The sequence below is a fragment of the Lagenorhynchus albirostris genome, chromosome 8 (genome assembly GCF_949774975.1).
Source record: "Lagenorhynchus albirostris chromosome 8, mLagAlb1.1, whole genome shotgun sequence".
Lineage (NCBI taxonomy): Eukaryota > Metazoa > Chordata > Mammalia > Artiodactyla > Delphinidae > Lagenorhynchus > Lagenorhynchus albirostris.
The window spans coordinates 91,834,188-91,860,883 of NC_083102.1; the positions used below are offsets into that span (position 1 = coordinate 91,834,188).

At 41.1% G+C, this 26,696-nt stretch overlaps 1 protein-coding gene across 4 annotated transcripts in view; it reads right to left on the minus strand.

Moving 5' to 3' along the window:
- The window catches only part of VPS41 (VPS41 subunit of HOPS complex), a 187,111-nt gene that overhangs the window by 68,277 nt on the left and 92,138 nt on the right, over nt 1–26,696 (minus strand). For all 4 annotated transcript variants that reach the window (XR_009542057.1, XR_009542058.1, XM_060157337.1 and 1 more), the window contains 3 exons: nt 24,377–24,442; nt 4,760–4,879; nt 2,843–2,989 (listed from right to left, as the gene is read on the minus strand). Coding sequence is in view for 2 of the 4 variants with exons in the window: in XM_060157337.1 (XP_060013320.1) it covers nt 2,843–2,989; nt 4,760–4,879; nt 24,377–24,442 (333 nt within the window). In the remaining 2 variants the exon portion in view is untranslated. The remainder of the gene's footprint in view (nt 1–2,842; nt 2,990–4,759; nt 4,880–24,376; nt 24,443–26,696) is intronic.

A 26,696-nucleotide genomic window follows, 5' to 3' on the forward strand; every position in this document is an offset into this window, starting at 1 on the left:
ATGTGTTGATAAAAGTACACATGGAGCAGTGTTCCACGTGGTTTGAAGTGTAACAATAATATATATATATATATATATATATATATATATGAAATAGAAATATTAATTAGCACTTTTTAGCAACTACGGGGCACCTGTCCTGAGCTGAGGGCTTTGTAAAGCAGATAGAGCTCTGTTCTTAGGCAGATTATGGTGCAGTGGGGGAGACAAACAACTAAATAAGGCATTTACTGAAGTGTGATGGAGAAGTACAGAAATACAGAGCAGGGGGCATCTACTAGCAGGGATGGAAGACTTCCTGGAAGAAGCGCCATGTAAGTTGAAGCAGGAGATACAGGACAGGTGCCAAAGGGCAACTTGACAGCTTGGGGCCCTCAACGGGAAGGTAATCAGACAGAAGCAGAGAGGATAGGGGAAGGAGGGGCTAGACAGGAACACAGGGGGCAGATCATCATGAAAGAGGAAGATGTCATCCTATGAGCAATGAGCATCCTGGAGGGGTTTAACCAGGAGACTGACATCACCTGATCTGCACTCTGAAAAGATCATCCTGGCTGCACTGTTTAGGGCAGAATTAAGGGGGGCGAAACTAGAGTCAGGGGACCCGACGGGGGATGGAGGGAAGTGGAGAGATCTGAGAGAGAGTGACAGAACTTGAGGACTGCCCGGGCCTCTTCCAATCCTCAGACGCCCCTGGAAGGTGATACTACCAGCCCTAATGTAGACACGAGAACACAGAGGCTCTGAGAGCTGCCCAGGACCTCAAGGCTGGAGCTGGGACTCATGCCAAAGCCTGATGGTGTCTCTGGCCATCCTACAGCCCCTCTGAAGGCAAGGACACATGACACCACTGGCAGCTGGGCCATGGCCTATACTATCCCCTAGGTGCTGTGGTCAGAGCTCTGTCCCAGAGAGCCCTTACGCGATCTTCTCCATCACAACACACACCCCTCCCTCCCTCTGTCCCTATCCCTTCTGTCATCTTCTATCCATCTTCTCCACACCTGCTCCATCCACTCCGGCAATAATGCCTTCCTTTATGTACCACAGAGACTCACCAATCTCACTCCAGTCTCAAGGATCTGCCCCTCCTGCTTCCTCGGCTCACACCCCTCCCCAGCAGCTGCATGGGGTACTAACCCTAAGATTTAAGTTCAAGGTGTCAGCAGGGCCACGCTCCCTCCAGAGGCTCTAGGGAAGAGTCTGTTCCTCTCCTCGTCTAGCTTCTGGTGGCTTCCAGCATTCCTTGGCTGCCTCACTCCAATCCCTGCAACCATGGTCACACTGCCTTCTCCTCTTCTGGGGTAGCACTCCCTCTTAGAGGGCCCACCCAGATAATGCAGGGTAAACTCAAGATGCTTCATTAGTCACATGTTTTGCCCGACTCTCTTGCCGCATAAAGAAACATTTATAGGTGGTGGGAATTAGGACCTGCTGTCTTTGGGGACCATTATTCAGCCTAATAGAGGAAGCATTTCTGGTAACAGCAAACTTCTCACATGTCCCAATAGACTAATTTCCCTTATCTTTCACCGAAAGAAAAGCAAATCACAACAGAGGAAAAAGCCACTTGGTCCATCTAAGAAACTTAAAAAATATCAAGAACATTACTTTATTGGATCAGTAACCACACGCATGGGCTAGGGAGACTGGGAATCACTTTTTTATCATAGACTTTGGGGGTACAACCTCCTTCCTGTTACCTTAAATGTGAATCATGTTGTGTTCATTTAACACATGGAAATAATGACCACATGTTCAATTAAGAAAGAAAGAGAACCTGAATCATATCAACGAGACTTTACCTCAGATTAACAACACTTATTTTGGTGATAACATTAATAATTTTTATGCTTTTCTTTCCACTGAAGAATTTTAAATAGCCATGTCTCTTTCATGACTTTTCCGGAATTTTATGGCATAACAATGACACTGATATTTATCAAGTACAATACGCCAGATCCTATGCTAAGCTCTTCATTTAATCGTCTCCGAAACATGTGATGTGAGAACAATTAACACGCCCATTTTACAGATTAGGAGAGTAAGACTCAGAGAGGGTCACGCAAGAAGTTAAGTGGAAAAGTTGGAATGGATCCCAGGTCTGTGTGACTCTGTAGAGCCGAGCTCTTCCATTAGACTATGGCTGGGATACTTCCTCACAGCGTCTTTAACTCAGCTAAGTTTTAGTTTACGTTGTTTAGATTAAGGTATCTATTTTTAAAGGGAAGAAAACAACTTTTGGCTCTGAAACATCTAATACGAGAAAAACAACTAGGCATGAAATAAAGGTGAATGGATTTGGGGCCTCCTTTTGCAGAATAGCTTCATTCACCCAGGCACATATTGGCAGATAATATACATGACAAAATAGCCCCAAATCTTAGCATCCGTAATAAGCCTGGGTCTTCACTCCACCAAACTACTAGCGAGCAAGCAGGACGATTTCATCTCAACCTTCTTTTTTCCACCATCGGTCCTAGTGAAGAAGCTCAGAATCAAAGCTACGGGAAATGAAAAGAACAATAACGAAAGGGACCCAGAGGAACCAACGACACCTAACACATGCTTTACATAGAGCTAAGGCCAATCGGGTTATGGGAAATTTAAAAAGGATCAAAAAGGCAGCACCATTCTGAACATGGAGAAGTTTAGGAGAAAGGATAGATCTGAAAATCTATGCATATGGAAGAATTCAAGCATGAAATGATTATCACATGACAATAATATGCAGGTGAAAATATTCTGGTTCCGAGAAGCCATTCAAGGACTCGGTCTCCTGTGGACCACCTTCGGTAGCTCTGTAACGACACAGACGTACGAGACATACAAGCAAAACTACCTTGACAGAGGGGCCCCAGCCAATGATCAGTGTCACACTGTCCTTCCAGCAGAGGCTACAGGGATACATATCGGGGCGAAGACTTATATCATCCCGGGGCACATTGGTGATTCTTTGCTTTGAGGTGATGTCAAAAATCTTCACACCCTGGAAAATAAAATAGCATTAAGCATCCTCTCCTTGGGAGAAGGAAGGTAAAAGAAAATTTATTAATGGCCACTGCTAACCATCAGGGATAAAAAGCACAGCAAAGTATCGACAGTGTTTTTTAGGTGCTGCTGGGAGCCGCAGAAACGTTCCTACTCCACAAGAATCCTGTGAAAACCCAAAACAAAAGAAAACCTCTGTCCTTCTTTCTAGGCAAACTAGATTTTATGAGTGGATGGCACAGGCCACTCAAATCCAACACAAGTGGGAAATGTACAGATATCAACAACTGCATTTCCAAAAAGACAGAAAGTCACATCTCTAATTATATCGTTCCACCACAAATACGGGCTTTGCTTTTCAGAAAAGCTTTGAATCTGCAAAACCACTAAATAAAGAAAAACACGCCTGACATTTTAAAATACTCAAATGGAAACATCAAGCAAGCAGCTAAATGAAAATAGACCAAGAGGCCACATGTCTGTTGACCTTGACTGTGACCCAGGAGAAGTAAGAAAAGTCCTGACTGGCACGGTAGATTCTGGGAGGTTTCTACCATTCAAAATGGAATAGCAGGGGACTTCCCCCGTGGTCCAGTGGTTAGGACTCTGCGCTTCCAGCACGGAGGGCATGGGTTCGATCCCTGGTTGGGGAACTGGGATCCCGCATGCCATGTGGTGAGGCCAAAAAGGAATAGCACTGATTTGCTAAATTATACCTCAAAATTCCAAAAGCTATGCCAGATGTCCAAAAGGTAATTTTTAAACTTTCTACTCGCCCTACTGATATTGAGTAAACTTGAGATAAGTGAAGTACCAAAAATTAGGATCCCCTTTTTCAAAGGCAGGCCTATTTTGGGTCTGTGATTATACTGAGAGTAAAAGAAAAATCAGCAATATCCTGCCCTTGTTTCATAGCAACTGGCATTTGCCCTCGGCTAATAGGCAAATGGTATTTTCAAGACCACATTTCCAATGCAGCCCTTTCATTATTAAGATGCCTTTTCATTTTCTTGGCTATTCTCCATGCCTCAGCTTTCTTCCTCTAAGATAGAGTCCAGAATATGTTGGAAATTACTCTCCCATGAACACCAAAAGCAATGTAATTTCTTTACCCTCTGGTATGATATCAATCGCTCCATGTACCTTTTAGAAATTTCAGTGGCAGGACATGAAAGCAACCTAAGTGTCCACTGACAGATGAATGGATAAAGAAGATGTGGCACATATATACAACGGAATATTACTCAGCCATAAAAAGAAATGAAATTAAGTTATTTGTAGTGAGGGGGATGGACCTAGAGTCTGTCATACAGAGTGAAGTAAGTCAGAAAGAGAAAGACAAATACCGTATGCCAACACAGATGTATGGAATCTAAAAAAAAAAACGGTTCTGAAGAACCTAGGGGCAGGACAGGAGTGAAGACACAGACATAGAGAATGGACTTGAGGACACGGGGAGGGGGGAAGGCTATGCTGGGACGAAGTGAGAGAGTGGTATGGACATATATACACTACCAGATGTAAAATAGATAGCTAGTGGGAAGCAGCCGCATAGCACAGGGAGATCAGCTTGGTGCTTTTAACACACCATTGTAAAGCAATTATGCTCCAATAAAGATGTTAAAAAAAAAAGACGGAGGAGATACGGGGATATAAAAAAATCCATAGAAATGGCGGTGGCAGGAGCGCCATCCCTGCCCTTTGTCGCAGGGCTCTCGGTCCGGCTGTCCTTCTAGCTCTGAACCAGCGTTAGGGACACTGCTTGTACCATATTATTGGCCCAGGCAATCAGATGGCCCCTCCACTTCACACTCCGTATGTTCCCTTCTCCTTCGTGCAGAACTGAAGACTTCCATCTGCTCATCCAAGACCGTTCAAACAGCAGCAACTAGGGGCAAATATCATGAAAACAGAATTTTAGAAACCAAGAGTCATATATCAAATTCCTTATTATTTTTTCTTGTCCATTCACCGAGTAACAAACTATCCTCAGCCCTTTAAATGTAGGTTTCTAGTGGTACATGATTTGCATTTTGGAAAGCATTCCCAGTCTATCCTTTACCCTATCGAGGACACTGAAATGTGTTTGGGTGTTGAGGTTACTACACAGTCCAGCCACAAGATGGCACCAAAACACCAAAATTCAGGGAAAATAATGTACACTAGTAGAAAGATTTTTATCACAGAAAGTTCTTCAAATAGTTGACCATGAATTAATTTATTTAGTAAACTGGGAAATCAAAACCTGATAATGTTTTCCCTGAAAATAAAATATTAGCCACAGATTAAACCGCAATGATTAGAAGGGGTCTTTCACTTAACCCTAGAAAAATAATTTAACAATGATTTTTGAGCAGTAATTCATGTCATAACACAAGAGAAATTTGCTTTAGGATTAAACTTCTACGAAAACTTCAGAGTAGCTAGGGTCTTTAATCAAAACTTCTACATAAATATGTAGTTCTAGAATTCATGCATTATTAAGGATACAATAAAAAGTTTTTTCTTGATATATCCAATTTAAATCCTGTAAAAAAAGGTCTTTATACAATATGTCATTTAATACATACAAGGTATAATTTATACATTGTGTAACTGACACTATATAACTTTAGACATGTTATCCTGAAATATACAGTTAACCTTTTAAAAGCAATTGCTGATGAGAGTTTCCATAACAGAATTTTTAAAATTCCTATCATAAGCGTCAATTTCAGTTTACCTTAGTATACCCCACCCCCAAAATAGGGGAAAAAATAGGGAATAGTGGAGAGTAAATTCACAGTATTTATATTTCTTACATGTCTTTCTCAATGGTTAGGCTCCTAGAGCCAGAAGCAGCAGAAAGAAAGGAAAGAAAAGAAAAACCTAAAATTAAATAAGTGTCCACCGTCACTAATAAGCCGAGTTTAGTCAAGTGAAATTGCCAGAAATGTATAAAGTTCTCTATCATCCATGCAAGAGCAAGGGGGCCTCACAACAGCCACAGGGGAGACTGGAGACGGGGTTTCTACTGAGCACAGGTGCTCTCATCGGATAAACACAGGACAGAGCTCCTCTACATACGCGCAGCAACTTTCTAACCCATCTCATCCTCCCCCCGCCCAGGTTCCAAGAAATCACCACCGCCAAGCCTCCAGCTAGTGACACTTAGGTACGGCCTCCACCTGTGATTCAGCCTCTCCCTTGGCCATGACGCAGAGAACAGAGCCGAGGCGCCCACGGAGTGTGTGCAGCGTTTTGTGACGGGACAGCTCTGAAACCTGGGATCAGAGGTGAAAGCCTGAGAATACAACTCCTGCCACGTATAAGATCACAGTTCACTAAAGACAGGTAGCTAAAGACAACTGTATTCAACATGAGGAACTGGTAAGGTCACAATGTCTGTCTTCCCTCTGTGGCCTGGGTCAGGGGGAGGGGATTGTAAGAAGTGGGCGGGGCCCGGGAATGCTCCACAAGCACCTGCTGGAAGGGAGGATTGGCTGGATGGCCAGGGGGAGATGCCCCGTGGCATCAAATTCCCCTCCCTCACCAATCCCCACCTAGAAATGGCCAAATGTAGTATTAGAAGGGGCATAATCTGCACCTGGGTGAGCAAACTTAAATATGCCCTCAATTTTAAATTAGAAATTCTGTAAAACATGATAGAAAGAAGATCCCAGTGAAGGCTGTGGTCCAACTCATTACAAGAAAGAGCCCACCTCGGTCAAGTATATAGCAGAATGACACTCGGTGCAGTGGCGGCTGGAGGTGAGGGGAGTCACAGGGGAAATCTCAGGCAGGGACACAGGGGCCTTGATCAGCACTGGCAGAGTCACACCTGAATAGCCACTCCTGCTGTTGCCTGGAGACGCAGCTTGGAAGAAAAAGGCAGGCAGGCTGGTACAGGAGGGCAGCTGTGCCAGTTATGTGAGGTGGGCAGTGCCTGTAGAAAGTTACCTTAATAAATACAGAAAGCAAGCTTTAACAAAGATCCAGCACTTCCCTGCTGCACCAATGATTACATTCTCTGGTAGCTGTCTTCCCAACAGACACTGTGTTCCAATTCAGCAAAAATGAAAACATAAAACTTCCTTCTCCCACCACTGTCCAGAGTAAAAGATGTGGAAACGTTCTCACAAAATCTACAGGCAACTTCACAGCCACTTCTAGTAAATATGAGCTAACAAGAAGAAAACCAGCAATTTGGAAAAATACACTATTTGAAAACAATAAAACTTGTCTAGGGAATAAGAAAAAATCTCCCACTCCTGACACATGACTAAGACATTCCGTAAAGCAGAGAAGAACTTCACAAATAATTCTCCTTATTCTCAGGTGACAAGAAAATTAAGCAAGAAATTAATAACAAAGGATAAGAAGAGCAAAACAGAAAAAAAACTGAAACAAAAAAATACTCTCTCTCCTTGGGTAAAAGAGGAAATCGGGGCTTCCCTGGGGCGCAGTGGTTGAGAGTCTGCCTGCCAGTGCAGGGGACATGGGTTCGAGCCCTGGTCTGGGAGGATCCTACATGCCGTGGAGCAACTAGGCCCGTGAGCCACAACCACAGAGCCTGCGCGTCTGGAGCCTGTGCTCCGCAACAAGAGAGGCCGCGACAGTGAGAGGCCCGCGCACCACGATGAAGAGTGGCCCCCGCTTGCCCCAACTAGAGAAAGCCCTCGCACAGAAACGAAGACCCAACACAGCCAAAAAAATAAATAAATAAAAAGAAGAAATCGAACTGCAACCAGAGCACTTGGAAAATGAAAATACAAATAGCACAGACCTAAACTTTAGGGGATGCAATCAAAGTTGTAAACAAGGGAAAGTCCACAGCTCTCAAAGTTAATAATGAACAAAAACAGATGGGTGCGTACTAGCTACACAGCAAAAACAAAATACTTTATCGAGGGAGAGAGAAGGAGAACTAAATAAATGGAAAGATATTACGTTCCTGGATGATAAGACTCAAAGTTCTCACTGAAGAGCTTAAGTCTTACGAAGTTAACCTACGATTTTAATGCAAACCCAAAGAAAATCCCAAAGGAACTTTTTCTAGAGCTTCCAAAATGCTATGAATTTATTTGAAAATCTGGGAGAATAACAAGAATTTTTTTTAAAAATTAAGCAATTTGGGGGTGGGCCTGTGGATGTGCCCTGCCAGACAGTAAAACATTATATGAAATTAACACCCCAAACAGTATAGCAGTGGTCTCAGAATTGACAGGTGAAGGAAAAAGGAAAGAAAAAAACTGACAAAGATGAACCAAAATGATAAGGTCAGACACTGGGGCAAGGGACATGGCTGTCTGTGTGTGTACGTGTGTGTGTATGTAGGACCCACAATCTTTCTGAAGGATCCTTTAGCATTATGGGCTCAAAGCTTTAAAAATGTCCCCAGGAAGTAGTCCTAGCCTAGAAATTTATGCTAACAAGTGATCGGATAAGTGAGCAAAGAGTTATGTAAAGTTATTTATAATGGCCAGAAATAGACTGAGTAAAATGTAGTAGAGCTACACAGCTGAAGAGTATACAATCATTTCTAAATGATTTTATATATGGACTCTTATTAACAGAAAAAGAGGTTCAGGGCATAGTAAATAAAAAAGCAGATTGCAAAACAGGATTAAATATGATGACTTTTAAATAAAATATGAATGTGTATCCATATATTAAAATCTGAAAGACACATTACAAAGTAATCATAATTAATTCCAGAAAGAGGTGACAGGCGATTTTATATTATTTCTATTTTATAATTATTCCGCATGGCACATGTGAATTATTTTTTATAATGTTAATATGCGGATGAAAATCCATTCTCTAATTTGTACAGTCAGGATAATTTAGGGGAATGTTTGAAACAAAACAATATCAAAAAGTTCACTGGAACTTGAAGGAATGGTTGCAGCATCCTGACTATGTATTAGAATTAATTCACATAAACTGTACTTATTTTTTAAATAAAACATTTAACTTTAGAAAATTGTTAATAAAGTCCTGTTGTAATTCCAATTCAAATCAAACTCATTCCACTCTATCCTTTCTGCTGTGGTCAGTGTGCTTTCAGTTATAGGATGAAGCTGAGGCTACCAGCCTCCTTTGTCTCCTGCTCTAGCTCCAAGGGAAGCTTCCAGCAGAGGGCAGGAAGAAAAGGAGAGAATGCTGAATTCAGTCTGAGTTTTCAGAGTTCTATTACAATAAACCTTGTGTAACCTGCTCTGACACAAATCAAAGGAGCAAAGGAGCTTCTCCCTTATTTTTATAATTCGGACGGCAGCATCAGTGGTACCCATTCTGTGCCACTGATGGGTACTCAAAAACAGGAGGTGGGGGGCAGCTAATATCCTAGCTTCTGTAAATGAAATAAATTTTAACTAATTTCCATTAAAATTTTAGACACGATTCATGTTATTTTCCCCATGTCTTTCAAACAGCGGTAGTTTCATCACTTTATATTTGAAAACTAAGAAATTTACATTTTATATAAATTTTTATATAAATTTTATATAAGTTTATATTTGAAAACTAAACAAACAGCCTTAAATATATTAGACAGGACCATCATTTCGGAGAATTCTTCCGTAGGTCAAAATAACTTCCCCCTGATTTCTTGGTTCTGCATACGTCTTACGGTCATGCTGGTTCTGAGTCATGCGATCGTTAGCACCATTTTATATCTAGTTCACTGAGATCATGTATTTTCTTCTCCTCTTCCTAGCAGACTGCAAATCCATCGGGGAGAGAAACCACATCTTATACGTACTTTGCTAGACACACAGGAATAACAAATATTAGATACTGAGTAGGCTTTCCTAGGTCTGCAAGTCTTATTCTTTCCTTTGTGGTCCATACACACGATGTATTTGCTACAGGAAGAGCTGTGTGATTCCCAAATCCCCCAGTTACTCGGCCCATCTTTAGTTAGTAAGGTCCCTACACTATTTCAGACACACTGGCATCTGCCCTAATCTCAAAACTCTACAGGAAAAGGACCCTGAGACTGACTCATCCAAGGAAAACATCTGTACCTTGAGAAAGGGCTCATTTATTCTGACTCTATGTCCTACTCCTGAAATGCTGGTCTCTTTCCCTTTGCTCAACGCCAGAGGATATAATTTGTGTACAACTTGTCAAAAAGTTGAAAAGTCCTTTGAAGGTGAGTCCTCCCTTAACTGCAGCCCCTTGATTTCAGGGATGTCCACTGGCCTCTCATTTGGCCTGATCAGTGATCCCTGGAATGGGTTTGACTGCCTGCTCCCGGGCTCTCTGGACTGTCACAGGGCCCACTTATCCTGGCCGTCCCCTCACCCGGCCTGCCTCTCTCCTCTATGTTACCTGCCTGACCCCTTGAAGCATTTATTTCTGCCTTCCCTCTCCACTCCACTTAATTCTCTTTTTTTTTAATTTTTATTTTATATTGGAGCATAGTTGATGAACAATGTTGTGTTAATTTCAGGTATACAGCAAAGTGATTCAGTTATACATACATGTGTATCTATTCTTTTTCAAAGTCTTTTCCCATTTAGGTTATTACAGAACATTGAGCAGAGCTCCCTGTGCTATACAGTCGGTCCTTGTTGGTCATCTACTTTAAATAGAGTATTGGGACAATCCCAAACTCCCAATTCACCTAATTCTTTACTTATAAGTCCTATTTCCTAATCTACACATAGTATAAAACCTTAAACGTCAGCTAGTAATTATGGAATTATTCCCATTACTGTCCTTTGAAACTCTTCAAGTACAACCATGCTGTACATACAGGATTTGATGGATAACATTCTGTAAGACATACAGTTTCAGACAGGAGGGGTCAGGATTTTTCCATCCTAATCTATGGGCATTTCAGGCAGAAACACACTATCTGGCAGGAATGCCAAAGAAAGCTCTGTTTCGTCAAGTTAAGACGAGACAATCTGCTTTTCTTACACACATTCTATGCTAATTTAACTACCACAAAACTATCTGCCTGTATTTCACTGACATTTAATAAAATCCATTTCTTTCTTGCAGCCATAAAACTGCCTAGAGACCTACTGAGCACAAATCTTCTACAAAGCATTTTAGAGGGGAAGCCATTGGGTGAACTACCCTTAAAAGCAGCTGGTTAATTTATTTGGTTCATCTTCCACATCCTGTAATACTGAGTTGTCATTATCACAATACTGAGAGCAATTTAAGCTCAATGGGAGCTAAGTACGTAGAGAGGAAAAACTGTTTCCAAGAGGTCTATTTTTTTGTTGGAGAAAGTACTTTAGGGCTTTATTTCCCATAAATCCACGTTCTGGCAGTCAGCACTCTCAGTACTTATATTTCAATGGGAGCCCTCAGATCCTCAGCAATATACTTTATTCTCCCATGTTTTGTGCTGATAAATCTATCTAGAACTTTCCTGCACCACATCCCAGCATCTCCCACACACGGGCATGATTCCTATTGGGCTGTAATAAAGCTGCCAGTTCTGGTAGCCTAACACCCGTCATTACCCATCACCATTCTTCCCTCATGGAGGAAAGGGAGGGTGACTGGCCCTTTTTTAATCACTTTGTGATCTTCCAAGTATATAAATCATTTGAGTCCTTCAGGCTCCCTAAACACCAGCATCACTGCTTGCTCTGAGTCTGGGGTCTAATAAGCCCATGGGCAAGGGTGTTCCACCAGGAAGGATCGAGAGGCTTGGAGAAAACAGACTCCACAAAAGACAAAATGCTTGATCAGAGAAGATGCTGGAGTGTGAGATAATAAAACAGAGAAATAGGGAAAGAAAAGCAAAACCCAGCAAGTTAAAATATGCCAAATAAGGGCTTCCCTGGTGGCTCAGTGGTTGAGAGTCCGCCTGCAGATGCAGGGGATGCGGGTTCATGCCGCGGTCTGGGAAGATCCCACATGCCGCGGAGCGGCTGGGCCCGTGAGCCATGGCCGCTGAGGCTGCGCGTCCGGAGCCTATGCTCCGCAACGGGAGAGGCCACAACAGTAAGAGGCCCGCGTACCGCAAAAAAAAAAAAAAAAAGCCAAATAAGGCTGTCCCAGTAAAAATAGACACAGGGCATAATGATGGGGAGGACTTATCCCCAATCTTGGATTTTAAAATCCAAGATTGGAAGAGATTAGGGATAAAATGGAAAAAGTCAAGAGGGCAAGTAAAAAAAAAATTAGTGAGCATGGAGAAGACCTGGGGTGGTAGCTGGCTGCTGACAGCAGACAGGAGTCTTGAATCTTGATGGAGACAGAAGTGACCGAGAAGAACCCCACCGAGCAGAGAACACCTTTGTCCTGCTTCCTGCTTTGGCTCAGTACCAAAGTTTAAAACACACAGCCTTTCTAAACACCACTAAGAGAGAACTTAAAACATATAGGAAGAAAACAGGGATTTCCCACATATATTACTGCTTTCAATTCGGTGGTTATTTCCTGCATCCCCTTTCCCAAAAGGTGAGTTAACACGTTTAAAAGCAGTTAAACACAGGCCAGATACTGCTACCAGAGAAAGTCTCTGTACACAGATGGATTTCCAGAGGCCACCTCATAGGCTATTTGCTTCCAAGCAATATCTGAATAAACACAACTAAAACACACACAGGTTTTGGACAAATCCTTGAAGTTAAGTATTCCTGTGAAAACTATGTAGCCAGAAATATGCTTTGAAATTTAAGAAAACACCATATCAACGTAAGGTAACAGTCAATTTAGTGACCAAGAAATACAAGCTATGGGTTCAAGGTGAACCAAAGAAGTTAAACATAAGATATGCCACTTAGGAGCAGCCCCTTTATATTAAAAACAAATAAACAAACAAAAAAAAACCCCATAAAACCCCACACAAAAACAAACAAAAAAACTAGCAATGACAGAGAGATATAGATCTATATATCTACTTGCCCATCTGTATGGGTTTAGCAGTCAACTGTAGCCAGCATGTGAGGCAAACTCCTATTCAAACTAGCAATCTGCAATTTCTTCATATGCAGCTCACAATTGTAAATGGGATTCCAGAAATGAATGGGGCATTTAAAAAATAGTTTTACCACTAAAAACAAAACAAACAAGCAAGCAAACAGAAAACCTTCCAGGTGGGTCCTGCAGACGTAACAGAACTGGTTGTTCATGTCAAACACCTTGGGTCTGTTTTTCAGTTTGCAGCTGTCTGAGGGTCTGTTTCCTGGGGCTGGCTTCAAGGTTGGACCCCTTGCCCCGCTAAGAGTAGAGAAAACACAAAAGCCATCCACTGGGTGATGAAACGAATTAATGTTCTGTGCGATGAACAAATATCTCTAATTTTAACTACGCATAATCTCAATCATCGACGATTCAGGGGGAGATCTTTGCACAGCGAGGTTATGAAAAAGAAACACAAAACTGCTAAGTCTTGAATAAGAGAAAGAGTCACCTGAACACACAGGTTTACGGATCTGAACAAGCACTTCACTCAATGCAAAGTAAAGCAAAAGGGAACCAGCAAGGACCTACTCTATAACACAGGGAACTATACTGAATATTTTGTAATAACCTATAAGGGAAAAGAATCTGAAAAAGAATATGTACACACACACATATATACATATATATATAATGGAATCGCTGTGCTGTACACCTGAAACTAACACAATATTGTAAATCAACTATACTTCAAGTAAAAAAAAAAACAACAAAGTGAAGCAAAAGGGGAAAAGTACAGATCAGGACACTGCCTACAGAAGAAACCAAGTGAAATGAACCTGACTTTAACTGGGCACCGTGGCTTGTCTTTTGAGAGCCTCCAAGGAAGCAGCAGGACAGATGGTTTGGGGGCAGACTCACATCTATGGAGTAGAATATATTCGTCCTCTTTGTACATGGTTCAGCATCTACTCTAAAGCCTCATTATGACTCCTATATAATGCCTCCCTAGAACAAGAATAATTATTCCAGGTTTAGCTAAAATTGGAGAAAAGGCTGCAGGCTATTCAGTAAGCAGCAATAATTTGTGCTCAAACTGACAATAAATATCAAACGGACAGTCGTCGATTGTCCTGGCTTCTATGGTAATATTAAAAGCTGCCCCAAGCTAATACTACAACCAGAGAAATCACAAAGGAAGAGAGAGATAAGTGACTAGTAAATAAAAATGCTCAAAATCACTAATAATTTAAAGAAGTTACAAAACAGCACATTGGAATCTCTTTCTATGTATATCAAATTGGCAGGCTGATACGGTGAAACGGGTCCTCTAACACAGATGGTGTCAATCAGTGTGTTTTCTGGAATGTACCTTTACCTGGCGGTTATGTATCCAAAGCCTAAAAGATAATCATAATCTTTGACCCAGTCATTCTAATCGCAGTGCTAGGAAAGCATTCAGAAACACAGACAAAAGATTTCTAGCTTCATTACAGCATGATTTATGCTAACCCCAAACTGGATACAACCTAATGGTCCAATAATATGAGAATGATTAAGAAAAGTAAATAGACCCACAGGATGGAATATTATGTAACCATTAAAGAACATCTGAGCTAAGATTAGACTTCAATAATGTAGGGAATTTCATATGATTTACAATGCTAAGTTGAAAACAACAAAAATAGTTGGGATTACTTTATACATTCTTTTATTATTGCTTTTTATTATTATAAAAGGCATGTTTTCTACCAAAAAAAAAAGCAGAAAATAAAAGCCAGTGAAGGCCAGAAAGAACACTAATAATCCTGCCCGGATATTGTTAATAATATATGTTAATATTATTAATATTGTTAATAATTTGGTATACAGCTTTCCAAGAAATTGCTACACCAGACATTTATATTTCTACCAAAACAACGAAATCAGACCATACATATATTTTCATAAAGTACCTCAATAGAAGTCATCTAGCAAATGTTGGGCATTTTATTTGTCACAACGAAGAAAGAGAAAAGCTGGAATGCAGGAATTCATGTTCTCCAGGTGAATATAAAAAATGTCACAGAACACCAACATCAGACAGGGCCCCGTGACCATGAGATGAGGACAAAACCAGGACTACTCCATAATCATATCTGAACACTGACAGGATATCAATGTTTTCCAAGCCACATAAATGACCAGACACCTCCCTATCCTGGCTAAAAGGAGAGACTGCTGCTTCTTTATCAACATGTCGTTAGCCTTCATTTGGTCTGTCCTCCTTCTAGATATGATGTATTAAGATACCCAGTGATGGAATTACTCTTGCTTCCCGACAGCACCCGATCCAGAGCAAAGTTCTGCTTCCTTAAACCCTCCCCAAACCATCTTTCATCAGCCCAAAACCTGTAACGCCCTCTTTCTAGCACACCCTCTTCCTCATGCCTGGTGGGTATGTTCTGGAGATCTTTGGCCGCAGGGCACTGACACAGCTAATTCACCACCATTAGATGTTGATTTTGTTCAAATTTGCACTGTTACAAACATCAAAGAGGAATACTGGCTGAAAATGAAGTAGAAAACTGAGAGGGATCAAACGAACAATTGGGGGGGGAAAGCCCCAAATGCTTAAAGACAAAGGACGGCAAAACTACCCCAACAGTGCTATATGCATACATATATACATACACATATTTTTTCCTCTCCAAAGACTGGGAATATTCATTTTCCTACCAAATCACCATTCTGACTAATAGTCTTGCAGGCTAACTGCTTTCCACCAGCAGCATTCCTCCTATCTCCTTTTGGAAACGGACCACCATTCCTGAAATCCAGATTCTACGTGCTCACAGCACCTTATGTGGACCCTCTAACCGAGCTGTGCTCAAGAGGCAGAACTGTTCACGCCAAATAGCCCTGTGAAATGACTGTGGTATAGTCTGTACTGGTGACACCAACTTATAATTGCAGTAACTGTGACCCCTTGCTATAGAGCCTTGTCTTAAAAAAAAAAAAAGGGGAAAAAAGGGAAAAGCTTCTCAAGGTTAATGACAGTTATTTATATAGCCTTACCTTTTTTAAAATTTTATGGGTTTTTTTTATTGCAGTAGAGTTGATTTACAATGTTGTGTTAGTTTCAGGTGTACAGCAAAGTGATTCAGTTATATATATATATATGTGTATATATATATATATATATATACACGCACATACACACACATATACTTTTTCATATTGTTTTTCATTATATGTTATTACAGGATAATGAATATAGTTCCCTGTGCTCTACAGCCTTATTTTAAAAAGAGAGAGAGGGGCTTCCCTGGTGGCGCGGTGGTTGAGAGTCCGCCTGCCGATGCAGGGGACACGGGTTCGTGCCCCGGTCCGGGAAGATCCCACATGCCGCGGAGCGGCTGGGCCCGTGAGCCATGGCCGCTGAGCCTGCGCGTCCGGAGCCTGTGCTCCTCAACGGGAGAGGCCGCAGCAGTGAGAGGCCCGCGTACCGCAAAAAAAAAAAAAAAAAAAAAGAGAGAGAGAGAGAGAGGGGCTTCCCAGTGTTAATGACAGTCCATTGGTACTAAACCCCACAAAAAAACATAATGAACATACTAAACCAAACAATGATTCTTGCAGAGGAAATAACTATTCCAAATAGTTAAGAACAGCCACAGCATTCTCAACATGCAAAGGAAGATATTTTCAGCAAGGAGCAAAGGATGGTTTGATTGCTCTAGGAAGACAGGTGGTAAGCTTATCATCAGAGCCCAGGGGGAAGCCGCAAACAATATGGAAATATCACACATGGAAAAGTTAGTTGAACTCATTAAAGAAAAAAGGTTTCTGTTCTCACCAGCCTTTTGATGGCTATGAAACAAGGGGGATTACTGAAGAAAATGCTGTTGCCATGGATCCATCTCCAGGATGTTGGGAGCTCTACATATCAATATCAAAAAAGCAACTGATGTTTGAGACAAATGAACTTAACTTTGAAAGCAAGGAACAACGCCTGTTTCTGACACTGAAAATGATTTCTATTTTAAGACCTAGATTTCAATTTTTAGCTTCAAGCAGTACAGTACAGAGAGAAAAACCCACCAAAATATACTTTTACAATATGGCTATTTTACAACTTGGCTTTACCTTCCTAAGAAACATTTGGAAAGGTTACATTGTGCTTTACTTCCTATTAGTTGGTGGTTTTTAATCAGTTTTGGTATGTATACAGCATGAGATGAATTTCTGGGAATGGAACCACAATTTATAACACAGTGCCCAGAAGAAATGAAGGTGTTTCTTTACAATGGTTCTACATACAACCACTAGGACATAAATTTGGTGGTTGCCTGGGAAGTAATGTGTAAGAAAAGTTTGCCTGTAGAAAACTGCCTAAGATCAAGCATCTGATCGCCTGCAGAAGTATTCTGAAGATCCACTGGTCAGCGGACTGGGAGGCATAACTGATGTCAAATCCTTTTTGAGGAAAAACAACAAGGTCCTAAACTATAGCACAGGGAACTATATTCAATATCCTGTGGATAAACCATAATGAAAAAGAATATATATAACTGAATCACTTTGTTGTAGAGCAGAAATTAATACAACATTGTAAATCAACTATACATCAATAAATTAAGGGACTTCCCTGGTGGTGCAGTGGTTAGGAATCCACTTGCCAATGCAGGGGACACGGGTTCAATCCCCGGTCCGGGAATATCCCACATGCCGTGGAGCAACTAAGCCCATGTGCCGCAACTACTGAGCCCACAAGCCACAACTACTGAAGCCCGCACACCCTAGGGCCCGCGTGCCGCAACTACTGAGCTGGCGTGCTGCGATTACTGAAGCCCGTGCGCCTAGAGCTCGTGCTCCACAACAAGAGAGAAGCCACTGCAATGAGCAGTCCGCGCACCACAACAAAGAGTAGCCCCCGCTCGCCGCAACTAGAGAAAGCCCGTGCACAGCAACGAAGACCCAACGCAGCCAAAACTTAAAAAAAATAATAATTAATTTTAAAAAGTTTTTTAATTAAAAAAATCCTTTGTGACCCCAAGAACCCCATTTTCCATCTGACCAGGAGACAAGCAAACATATAAGGAAGCACCTCTACGTTTCACACTTAGTGGTCATAGTAGTTCGCTGGGCTGTCTAAATTCTAAAAAGATTCGCATTATTACAAAAAGCTGCTCCACGGCATCCTCTTCCAAAAAGAATCCAGAATGCAATTTGTTTTTTGCCGAACATTCTCGGACACTGAGAAGCTAGCTGATGCTTCTAGTTCTGTCCTTCAGGTAAAATTTGCCATAAGCCTTCAGCCCCAAACAGTGAAGCGCTTTTTCTCATTTCATGCACGCAGGTCCTTACCTCATTTGCTGACTGACGTTTTCCAGCTTACAAAGCAAGCTGTCCCTGCGGCTAGAGTGAGGGGACCTGGCCCACCACAATGCCAAACAGCTGACTCCCTCGTTTCGAAAAATGAACTCTGCTGCAAACTGCATCACGACAATTTAATAATTTGTCAAAGGAGGAGAATCAGTTATTATGAAGTGTATTTCAGAGTTCAAAGGTAAAGGTCGTAGGGAGCTCAAGTTTATCTGCTGACAGAGAAAGTTGAGTAATTAAAAAAAAAAAAAAAACCCAGACAAGATCTGCTTTGCAGACTTATTTCTCAAAGAGATAACCTCATTGCTATGCTCATGCATTCTAATTCTTGCTACACAAGGAGGTTACACTTAAAAAAAAATCCATCCATTCTCATGTTTTAAAGCTCTCTCCAATGGCACTCTTAAGAGATGTGCTTTTCCTTTTCTTTTTTTCAACATGGAAACAAAACAGAATTAAGAATAAGCTTTTTTTTTTTTTTTTTTTTTTTTTTTTTGCGGTACGCGGGCCTCTTACTGTTGTGACCTCTCCCGTTGCGGAGCACAGGCTCTGGACGCACAGGCTCAGCGGCCATGGCTCACGGGCCCAGCCGCTCCGCGGCATGTGGGATCTTCCCGGACCGGGTCACGAACCCGTGTCCCCTGTATCAGCAGGTGGACTCTCAACCACTGCGCCACCAGGGAAGCCCAAGAATAAGCTTTTTATGCTCATGTGTCAAGCACTGGAGACCATAAATCCAGCTATGGCATTCAACTACTAAGAAGTTACCTTGAAAACCTAAAAGTTTATGCCACACAGAACTATTGCCTCCTCTTCCCTAGTCCTGGGTGGATAAGGAACTCTCTCTAAAGACCTAACAAGCTAGAACCTTAAAAAGGAAATATCAACAAATGTGTCAAACTGCAGTTTCAGGTTTTTTCTGCTACATGGCTATTTTATGGAACTATTCTGAAATGTATGTCCTGATTACTTTTAAAGAAATGTTCTTCCAGGAATCAAAATTTCTCATCAAATCAAATCAACTAAAATATTAAATTAGACATCTCTGTCAAATTTTCTTATGAAATGACATCATGAATATGTCACTGTAGGACATCCCTCTTTCCTATTCCACTTCTGTGGTCGCTGCGCTGCTTTCATCATTGTCTACAGAAGTTGGCATACGATTCCTAGATGCAGTTAGCTGTCAGTCTAAGTAAGATCAGTGTTCTTAAGGGTTAAGAATGCCTTAAGAATGCCTTTATTCCACATTACACCTTCATTTGGCCAGTCTTTGCTCCAATTTTTTTTAAGATTAAATTACTTCTTAAAGGCAGAAGGTCATTACCTCTCAGTTACATGATAATTGTCTTTGCTCTTTTTTCCCCTATATGATCTGCCATCTACTCTAAACAGGGAGGTCTTGATATCTGCAATGTATGATTATTGCAAGGTTATCACCATTTGCTAAATGTTGGACTCTTCAAACTAGTTCTGCTTAGCTTATGGCACTGGTTGAAAATTGCAGTTAAATGATCAGAGTTGCGATTGGGCCAACACAGTCTTTGTCATTCTCATTTATCAAAGGAAGAAAATGCCATAACTCGGTTATAAGGGGAAAAAAATGAGGGTCCTCCTAACACCCTAAAAAAGAAAAGAATCTTTTCACAATAGTATCTGTTTCTTAATGTCACCTTCCAAAAAGCCTTTCTCTTAGTTTTTAAAATCAAAGGTGCATTCCTTAATGAAATCAGAAATGTTTCCTGAAATACCTTCAACAAAATAAATCTATTTTAAAACAAACAAAACACGCAAATGCCAAAAACCATGCAGCGGAAGTGATCTTTAAAAGTACATGCCATACACATACAGAAGGAAGAAATCTCTCCGGAGATTTCTGCAAAGCACACCAAGCTGGCGCATGTTTTGGAAATCTCTGGTTATTTAACCCTGTACAAAGAAGTCACTCTAGTTTATTGATTAAACACTAATTTTTACTACTCACTAAATACATATTTACACAATAAACTTTAATGAATCCAGAGAAATCAGTGAATAGTTTGTATGTCACAAGTCCCTGAATAGAGGGCACATTTACATGCCAATGTTTCTTAAGCCTTTAACATAAGTAGGAAAAATTATAATGGCCTTTAATTTTATTATATTTTTAACTGAAGTAGGTGTACAGCAAAGTGATTCAGTTATACATATATATTTATCTATTCTTTTTCAGATTCTTTTCCCTTATAGGTTATTATAAAATACTGAGTCGAGTTCCCTGTGCTATACAGTAGGTTCTTGTTGGTTACCCATTTTATATATAGTAGTGTGTTAATATGTTAATCCCAAACTCCTGACTTATCCCTCCCCCTCTCCTTTCCCCTTTGGTAACCATAAGTTTGTTTTCTATGTCTGTGGTTCTATTCCTGTTTTGTAAATAAGTTCATTTGTATCATTTTCTTAGATTCTACATATAAGCTATATTATAATGATATCTGTCTGGCTTACTTCACTTAGTATGACAATCTCTAGGTCCACCCATGTTGCTGCAAATGGCATTACTTCATTCTTTTTTATGGCTGAGTAATATTCCATTGTGTGTGTGTGTGTGTGTATATATATATATATATATACACACACACACACACACACACACACACACACCATATCTTCTTTATCCATTCATCTCTCGATGAACATTTAGGTTGCTTCCATGTTTTGACTACTGTTCACAGCAGCATTATTCATAATAGTCAAAAGGTGGAAACAACCCAAATGTCCATCAACTGATAACTATTTAAATAAAATATTTAAATAATAAATCATAATTAAATATTGCTAAATAAAATATGATATATCCATACGATGAAATGTAATTTGGCCATAAAAAGGAATGAAGTACTGATACATGCTACAACATGGATGTACCTAGAAAACTAATGAAAGAAGTCAGACACAAAGGCCACGTACTTATTGTATGATTCCATTTACATGAAATACCCGGAATTTATATGAAATATCCAGAACAGGCAAATTTATAGAGAAGTGAAATACATTAGTGGTAGCTTGGGGCTGGGAAGTGGGGGAAGGGGAATGTGGAGTAACTGCTAATGGGGACGAGGTTGGGCTGATGACAATGCTCTAAAACTAGATTATGGTGATGGCTGCACAACTCTGTAAATATACTAAGAACCACTGAATTGTACACTCTAGTTTTTTGGCTGTGCCGCGCAGCACGCGGCATCTTAGTTCCCCGACCAGGGATGGAACCTGCGCGCCCCACAGTGAAAGTGTGGAGTCTCAACCACAGGACCAGCAAGGAAGTCCCTGAGTTGTACACTTTAAACTGGTGAACTTTATGGCATGCAAATTACATATCAATAAAGCTATTAAAAAATCTAAAAGAGATGACAATATCATTTACATTGACATGTGGACTCCTCTGATTCTTCACTTCAAAATATCACACGTATACTTTCATCAAGCTCAATATCCGAAGTCCTTTATACAATATACTAACCCTTTGGTGTGTGTTTTTTCTTTTAAATGATTTTAATCCAGAAATTCTAACAATATCATTTTTTAAAAACTTTTTTACCAGATGACCTGAACTGTTTTTAATTTATATACACATAATTAAACATCTTTTTGTGCTTGGGAAAAAATGTCTACCCATGCATTTCTGGAGAAGTGAATAGGAAGAAAGGAGAAAAGACAATGCTGTCTCTTAGAAGAGTGAACACAGAAAAACTTGTCAAGCAGTCAGTGATAACCAAAAAGATGAACCAAATCTCTGATGTTCTTGCCTGTTCAGCATTCAGTGAATTCTACTTATTTTACTGCTATTCACAACGTTGTCTTTGTATAAATTCCAACTTCTCTCCATATGACCTTGCCCGCACTACTCTGTCGTCCATATAATTGCTCATGTATCTACTCAACAAGCTTTGGCCCAAACAGCTACATTCACAAGGTCCTTCCTACAGATGTCTGTAAATGATGTCAAATGCTAAGTAGAAGGACGAAGAATACGAAATTGACACAGTTAACCCAGGCATCCTGCAGGTTGACAAGACATTCATGTAGCAAAACTACCGTGGCAAACTACACCAGACCATAGGTATCCTTCACAGTATAAAAGCAATTATTAACCTCCACCAACAAGCTGATTATTAAGAACACACACCAACACAGGAAAATCCCAAAGTATGAGTTTGAGTCCACTTGGACATCACTCATATTATCTCTAATATGTTCTTTCATACCAATACCTTCAAAAAATAGGGGACAACTGTAAAATCTCTAGCTTCTGAAATTGGAGAGCTAGAACTCAAAACTGCATCCCCACTAGGGAAATACTTCAACCAAAGTGATTTATCAGTATTTTAAGTTACCGACATCTTATGAGGGATTGCTCCTAAGAAGGCAACAGACCTTTAAGAAAGCAGATACTCCAGCCCCAGTTAAGCCTTCAAATGAGCGCAGCCCTGGGCAAAAAATAGACTGAAATCTCACAAGAGACCCTGAGCCAGAGCCATACAGGAAAGTCACTCTTTAATTTCTGACCTGTGAGATAATGAAAGTTTGTTGTTTTAGGCCACTTAAACAAAAAAACACAGTGACTCAGCATTCTTTATCCCCACTGCGTTTTAAATAAAAATGCCTGGGTTTAAATTATACTGTCACCTACAAATTAGCACTTGCCATCTACCTCTACAAGGATTAAATCATGAGCCCCTGCAGCTGCTGACCTTCAACACCCTCTGAAAGGAGTTCAGGGTGGAGATCAGAAATCAGGCACTCTGTGCTCTGGGAAAAAAAAAAAAAAAACTGGCAGAACAGGTCTTCAGATAGTTAGATATTTTCAGGAGCCAATTTTATGAGCCCAATTCTTGCATCTCCTCATATCTAGAAAAACACTAAAATCCTACATGGTGACGTCTGCTCCTTGTGACTAGCAGAAACCTTCATGAGACTAGTAGAAAAATATGTGCAAAAAATGTGTACTTGACTGCATGTACTCCCCCTTCACCAAAATCACGTATATACTGACCTTCCCCCTACCTCTTCAGAGCAGTTCCTCAGAGCTATCTGAAATGCTATCTCCCGGGCTATAGCCCTCATTTTGCCCCAGATAAAACTTAACTCACAACTCTCATGTTGTGCATTTTTTTTCAGTCGACAACAGCTAAGTGAATTCATGCTCTATCTCACATAAAATTTCCTAACTAGAAAAGTGCTTAGTAAAGAAATACTTTAACAAGAGGAATTTTAAAGTTACTCTTTCCTGAGGCCAACAAAGACAAGTAAGGTAGCTATTTCTTTCAGGAGTGAATTAGCTGCAGGTCTAAGAGAGAGAAAGTTAGTTTAAATCTGTAATTCCCACTGATTAATTCTAAAGACATTCTATGAATGCCCTATCATTCTATGAAGCTGCAGACCAAGGGAAAAAGACAGATAACTACTACAGAACATTCCAGATCATGTGGTAGCTGAGCCTCAAAGCAGCCATTCCATACCTATACCCTGCTATAGAAATACCGCACAGAGCCTTCTCTCCACTGATCCCCAAACTGAATATGAAATAACATTCAGAGTTCCAGGACAGTGGTAGCATTTTATTATAAAAATGGTTTTTTAAAAAATCCCTGGTGAATAAGAATAGAAAAATGAACTTATTCTATAAGCAGAGTCTTTAATTTTAGAATTTACCTACAAACATGTAAATGTACAAAAGGTTTACTTTACTCTCTTATTTTTTAAATAGCACTAAGATAATAAAATATGCCAGGAACATGTCAGCAAAAAAGAGCCATAATTGTTCTACAACTGTCTCAAGGCCTGCAGGAGATTTTCTACAACGGGAAAAAACACTAGTTTACTTGCTCTTTTGTTACTGTTAAACGCTACTTCTTCTTTGTGGAAGGGACAATATTTCAAAGCACTAGGTGGAAGCTGGAGTAACATCTCTGTTTTTGCCCTACATCTACTCCAAAGGAATGTCAGTGAGAAGAACTGAGGCCACACCTCCCCCAGGAGGTGATGGTCTCCTGATTTCACTACATTGTGCTTTCGCGAATTTTCTCTGCACAAAGAGGCAGACATTAAAAATACTAAAGATAAATTAAGGAGCAAACAGAACCCCCTCAAAGACGGCATGTGATGGTCAACACGCAGCGCTTACCTTCTTCCCTCCGGTCACAAACTGCTTGCAGCTGGATCTCACGAAATGCGGATGCACGGCGATGATCTGCAAGGGAATAAGGACCCAACAGTGGTTTAGGAGTCACAGCTCCAGCACAGAATGAACATTACCGGCAGCATGATCTAAAAATCAACCCGGTATCCTGGTAGGAAGTAATCTATGCAGGTAATATTCTGCACCAACTGAGGATGAGTTTTGCTCTGGTATGAAAAGGTTTCTTCTACGAAGCTGGGTCAAAGCTAAAAGATGAGAGTGAACAGTTGTCGTTTCTGGCTGAGTGGGACCCTCTGAGTGGGCACCCCTCTTTAGAGACAGCCAAGGCAGTCAGTAGAGGCAGCGAGATGTCACAAATGTGTGTAACTGAATACATTTCATAGAAGAAACCCAGAGAAAGAACCCAACTATCTCCTTGTCCAGACGCCTTCCAGTGACTGAGAGCACCCAGTGGAACAGGGCTGGCGATGCAGCCTCAGACACTTAGCACAATTACATCCGCGCCCTAACAGCAGAAAGACAACAGAGCTGCAGGACCCAGGAGTTCTGGAGCGCAGCATCCAGGCCCTTCCCTTTCACCTCCAGCCTCAGTTCCCGGCCCCTTGGTTCTCATCCGCTCTCCACGATCTCCTCCCAACCCCTGAGAAAGGTTGCTCTCAAGGCTGCTCCATCCTCACCACCGTTTACTTCACTTGCCAGTGGCATTTCTGAAGGTCTGGTGGCTGCACTCAGTGTAAACCCACCTTCGGGGCTCCCCTTTTATGGCTGTCAGCCTGCAGAGACTCTGCCTCCTTATTTTCTTATCCCCAGACCCATGTATTCATCAACTAATACACTGTGTTTTTTTCCAACCTAACAGAATATTTCTGGGCATTAAAAAAAATTCACACAATTACACCTTCATAAAACTCCAACTAAATACATTCTACACTCTTGTTAATTAACTAATACATTTCCATCCTCCAACGGAATAGATTCCTCTTCCTACACTGTCATTTTGAGGGCATTTAGCATATGACTCCTCACTTCTCTAACCATTCCTCCTTCCCAGGTTAGCCCTTCTTCCCTTCCACACTTCCCTAATCCATCCTGGATATCACTGGCATCATTTGCATATTCTGTTGTTACACATTCTTAAAATCTCTTAGGAGAGTCCTCTTAGCTCTCTTACAGTGCATCATCCTACATCGCAGCTGCTATTCCAGACATCCCCGTGCCCCTCCACCACATTACCTTACCCCTTTTTTCACTTCCTGGTCATTGCCCTTGACTGCGGGTCCTTCACTGCCCATCGCAGCAACACTTGGGCTTGGCCTCACCGGCGGGAGGCTGGAGGACTCATATCCAAGGTTTCTCTCCCTCCCAACACGACGGATCCCATCCCTTAGTGCCGCTCCACTAAGTTTTCCCTTTCTCTTATTTTTGATCTTTCCCCCCTACTGACTTTTTACCATCAACCAAAACATGACCAGCAGAAATGCTCCTGGGACCCTGGCTTTCTCTCCATCTATCAGATGAATTCCCTTCCTCATCATGAAATTTCTTGGAAGAAGAGTCTACGCTGCTTGTTTCTACTTCTTCATCTCCCATTTACTTCTTGACACGTGGAGCCTCCTGCTATGTGTTTCAGTCCCCACCTCGTGTGACCTCTGCACTGCCTTTCCCACGATGCCCACTCCTTCCTTCTGGAAACCCTCTCTCCTTTGGCTTCCCTGACACCACTCTCCTGGGTCTCCTCCAATCACCCTAACTAATTCTTCTTAGATCCCTCACTGTTTTTTTTTTTCTCCCACTACCTTAATCTTTAAATTAGTGCTCCAGAATTATTTGACCATCAGTCTTCTCACTCTTCTTTTTTTAAATATCTTTATTGGAATATAATTGCCTTACAATGTTCTGTTAGTTTCTGCTGTACAGCAAAGGGAATCAGCTATACGTATACATATATCCCCATTATCTCCTCCCTCTTGCGTCTCCCTCCCACCCTCCCTATCCCACCCCTCTAGGTGGTCACAAAGCACCAAGCTTACCTCCCTGTGCTATGCGGCTGCTTCCCACTAGCTATCTATTTTACATTTGGTAGTGTATATATGTCAATGCTAACTCTCTCACTTTGTCCCAGTTTCCCCTTCCCCCTCGTGTCCTCAAGTCCATTCTCTACGTCTGTGTCTTTATTCCTGCCCTGCCACTAGGTTCATCAGTACCACTTTTTTAGATTCCATATATATGTGCATTAGCATCCGGCATTTATTTTTCTCTTTCTGACGTACTTCACTCTGTATGACAGACTCTAGGCCCATCCACC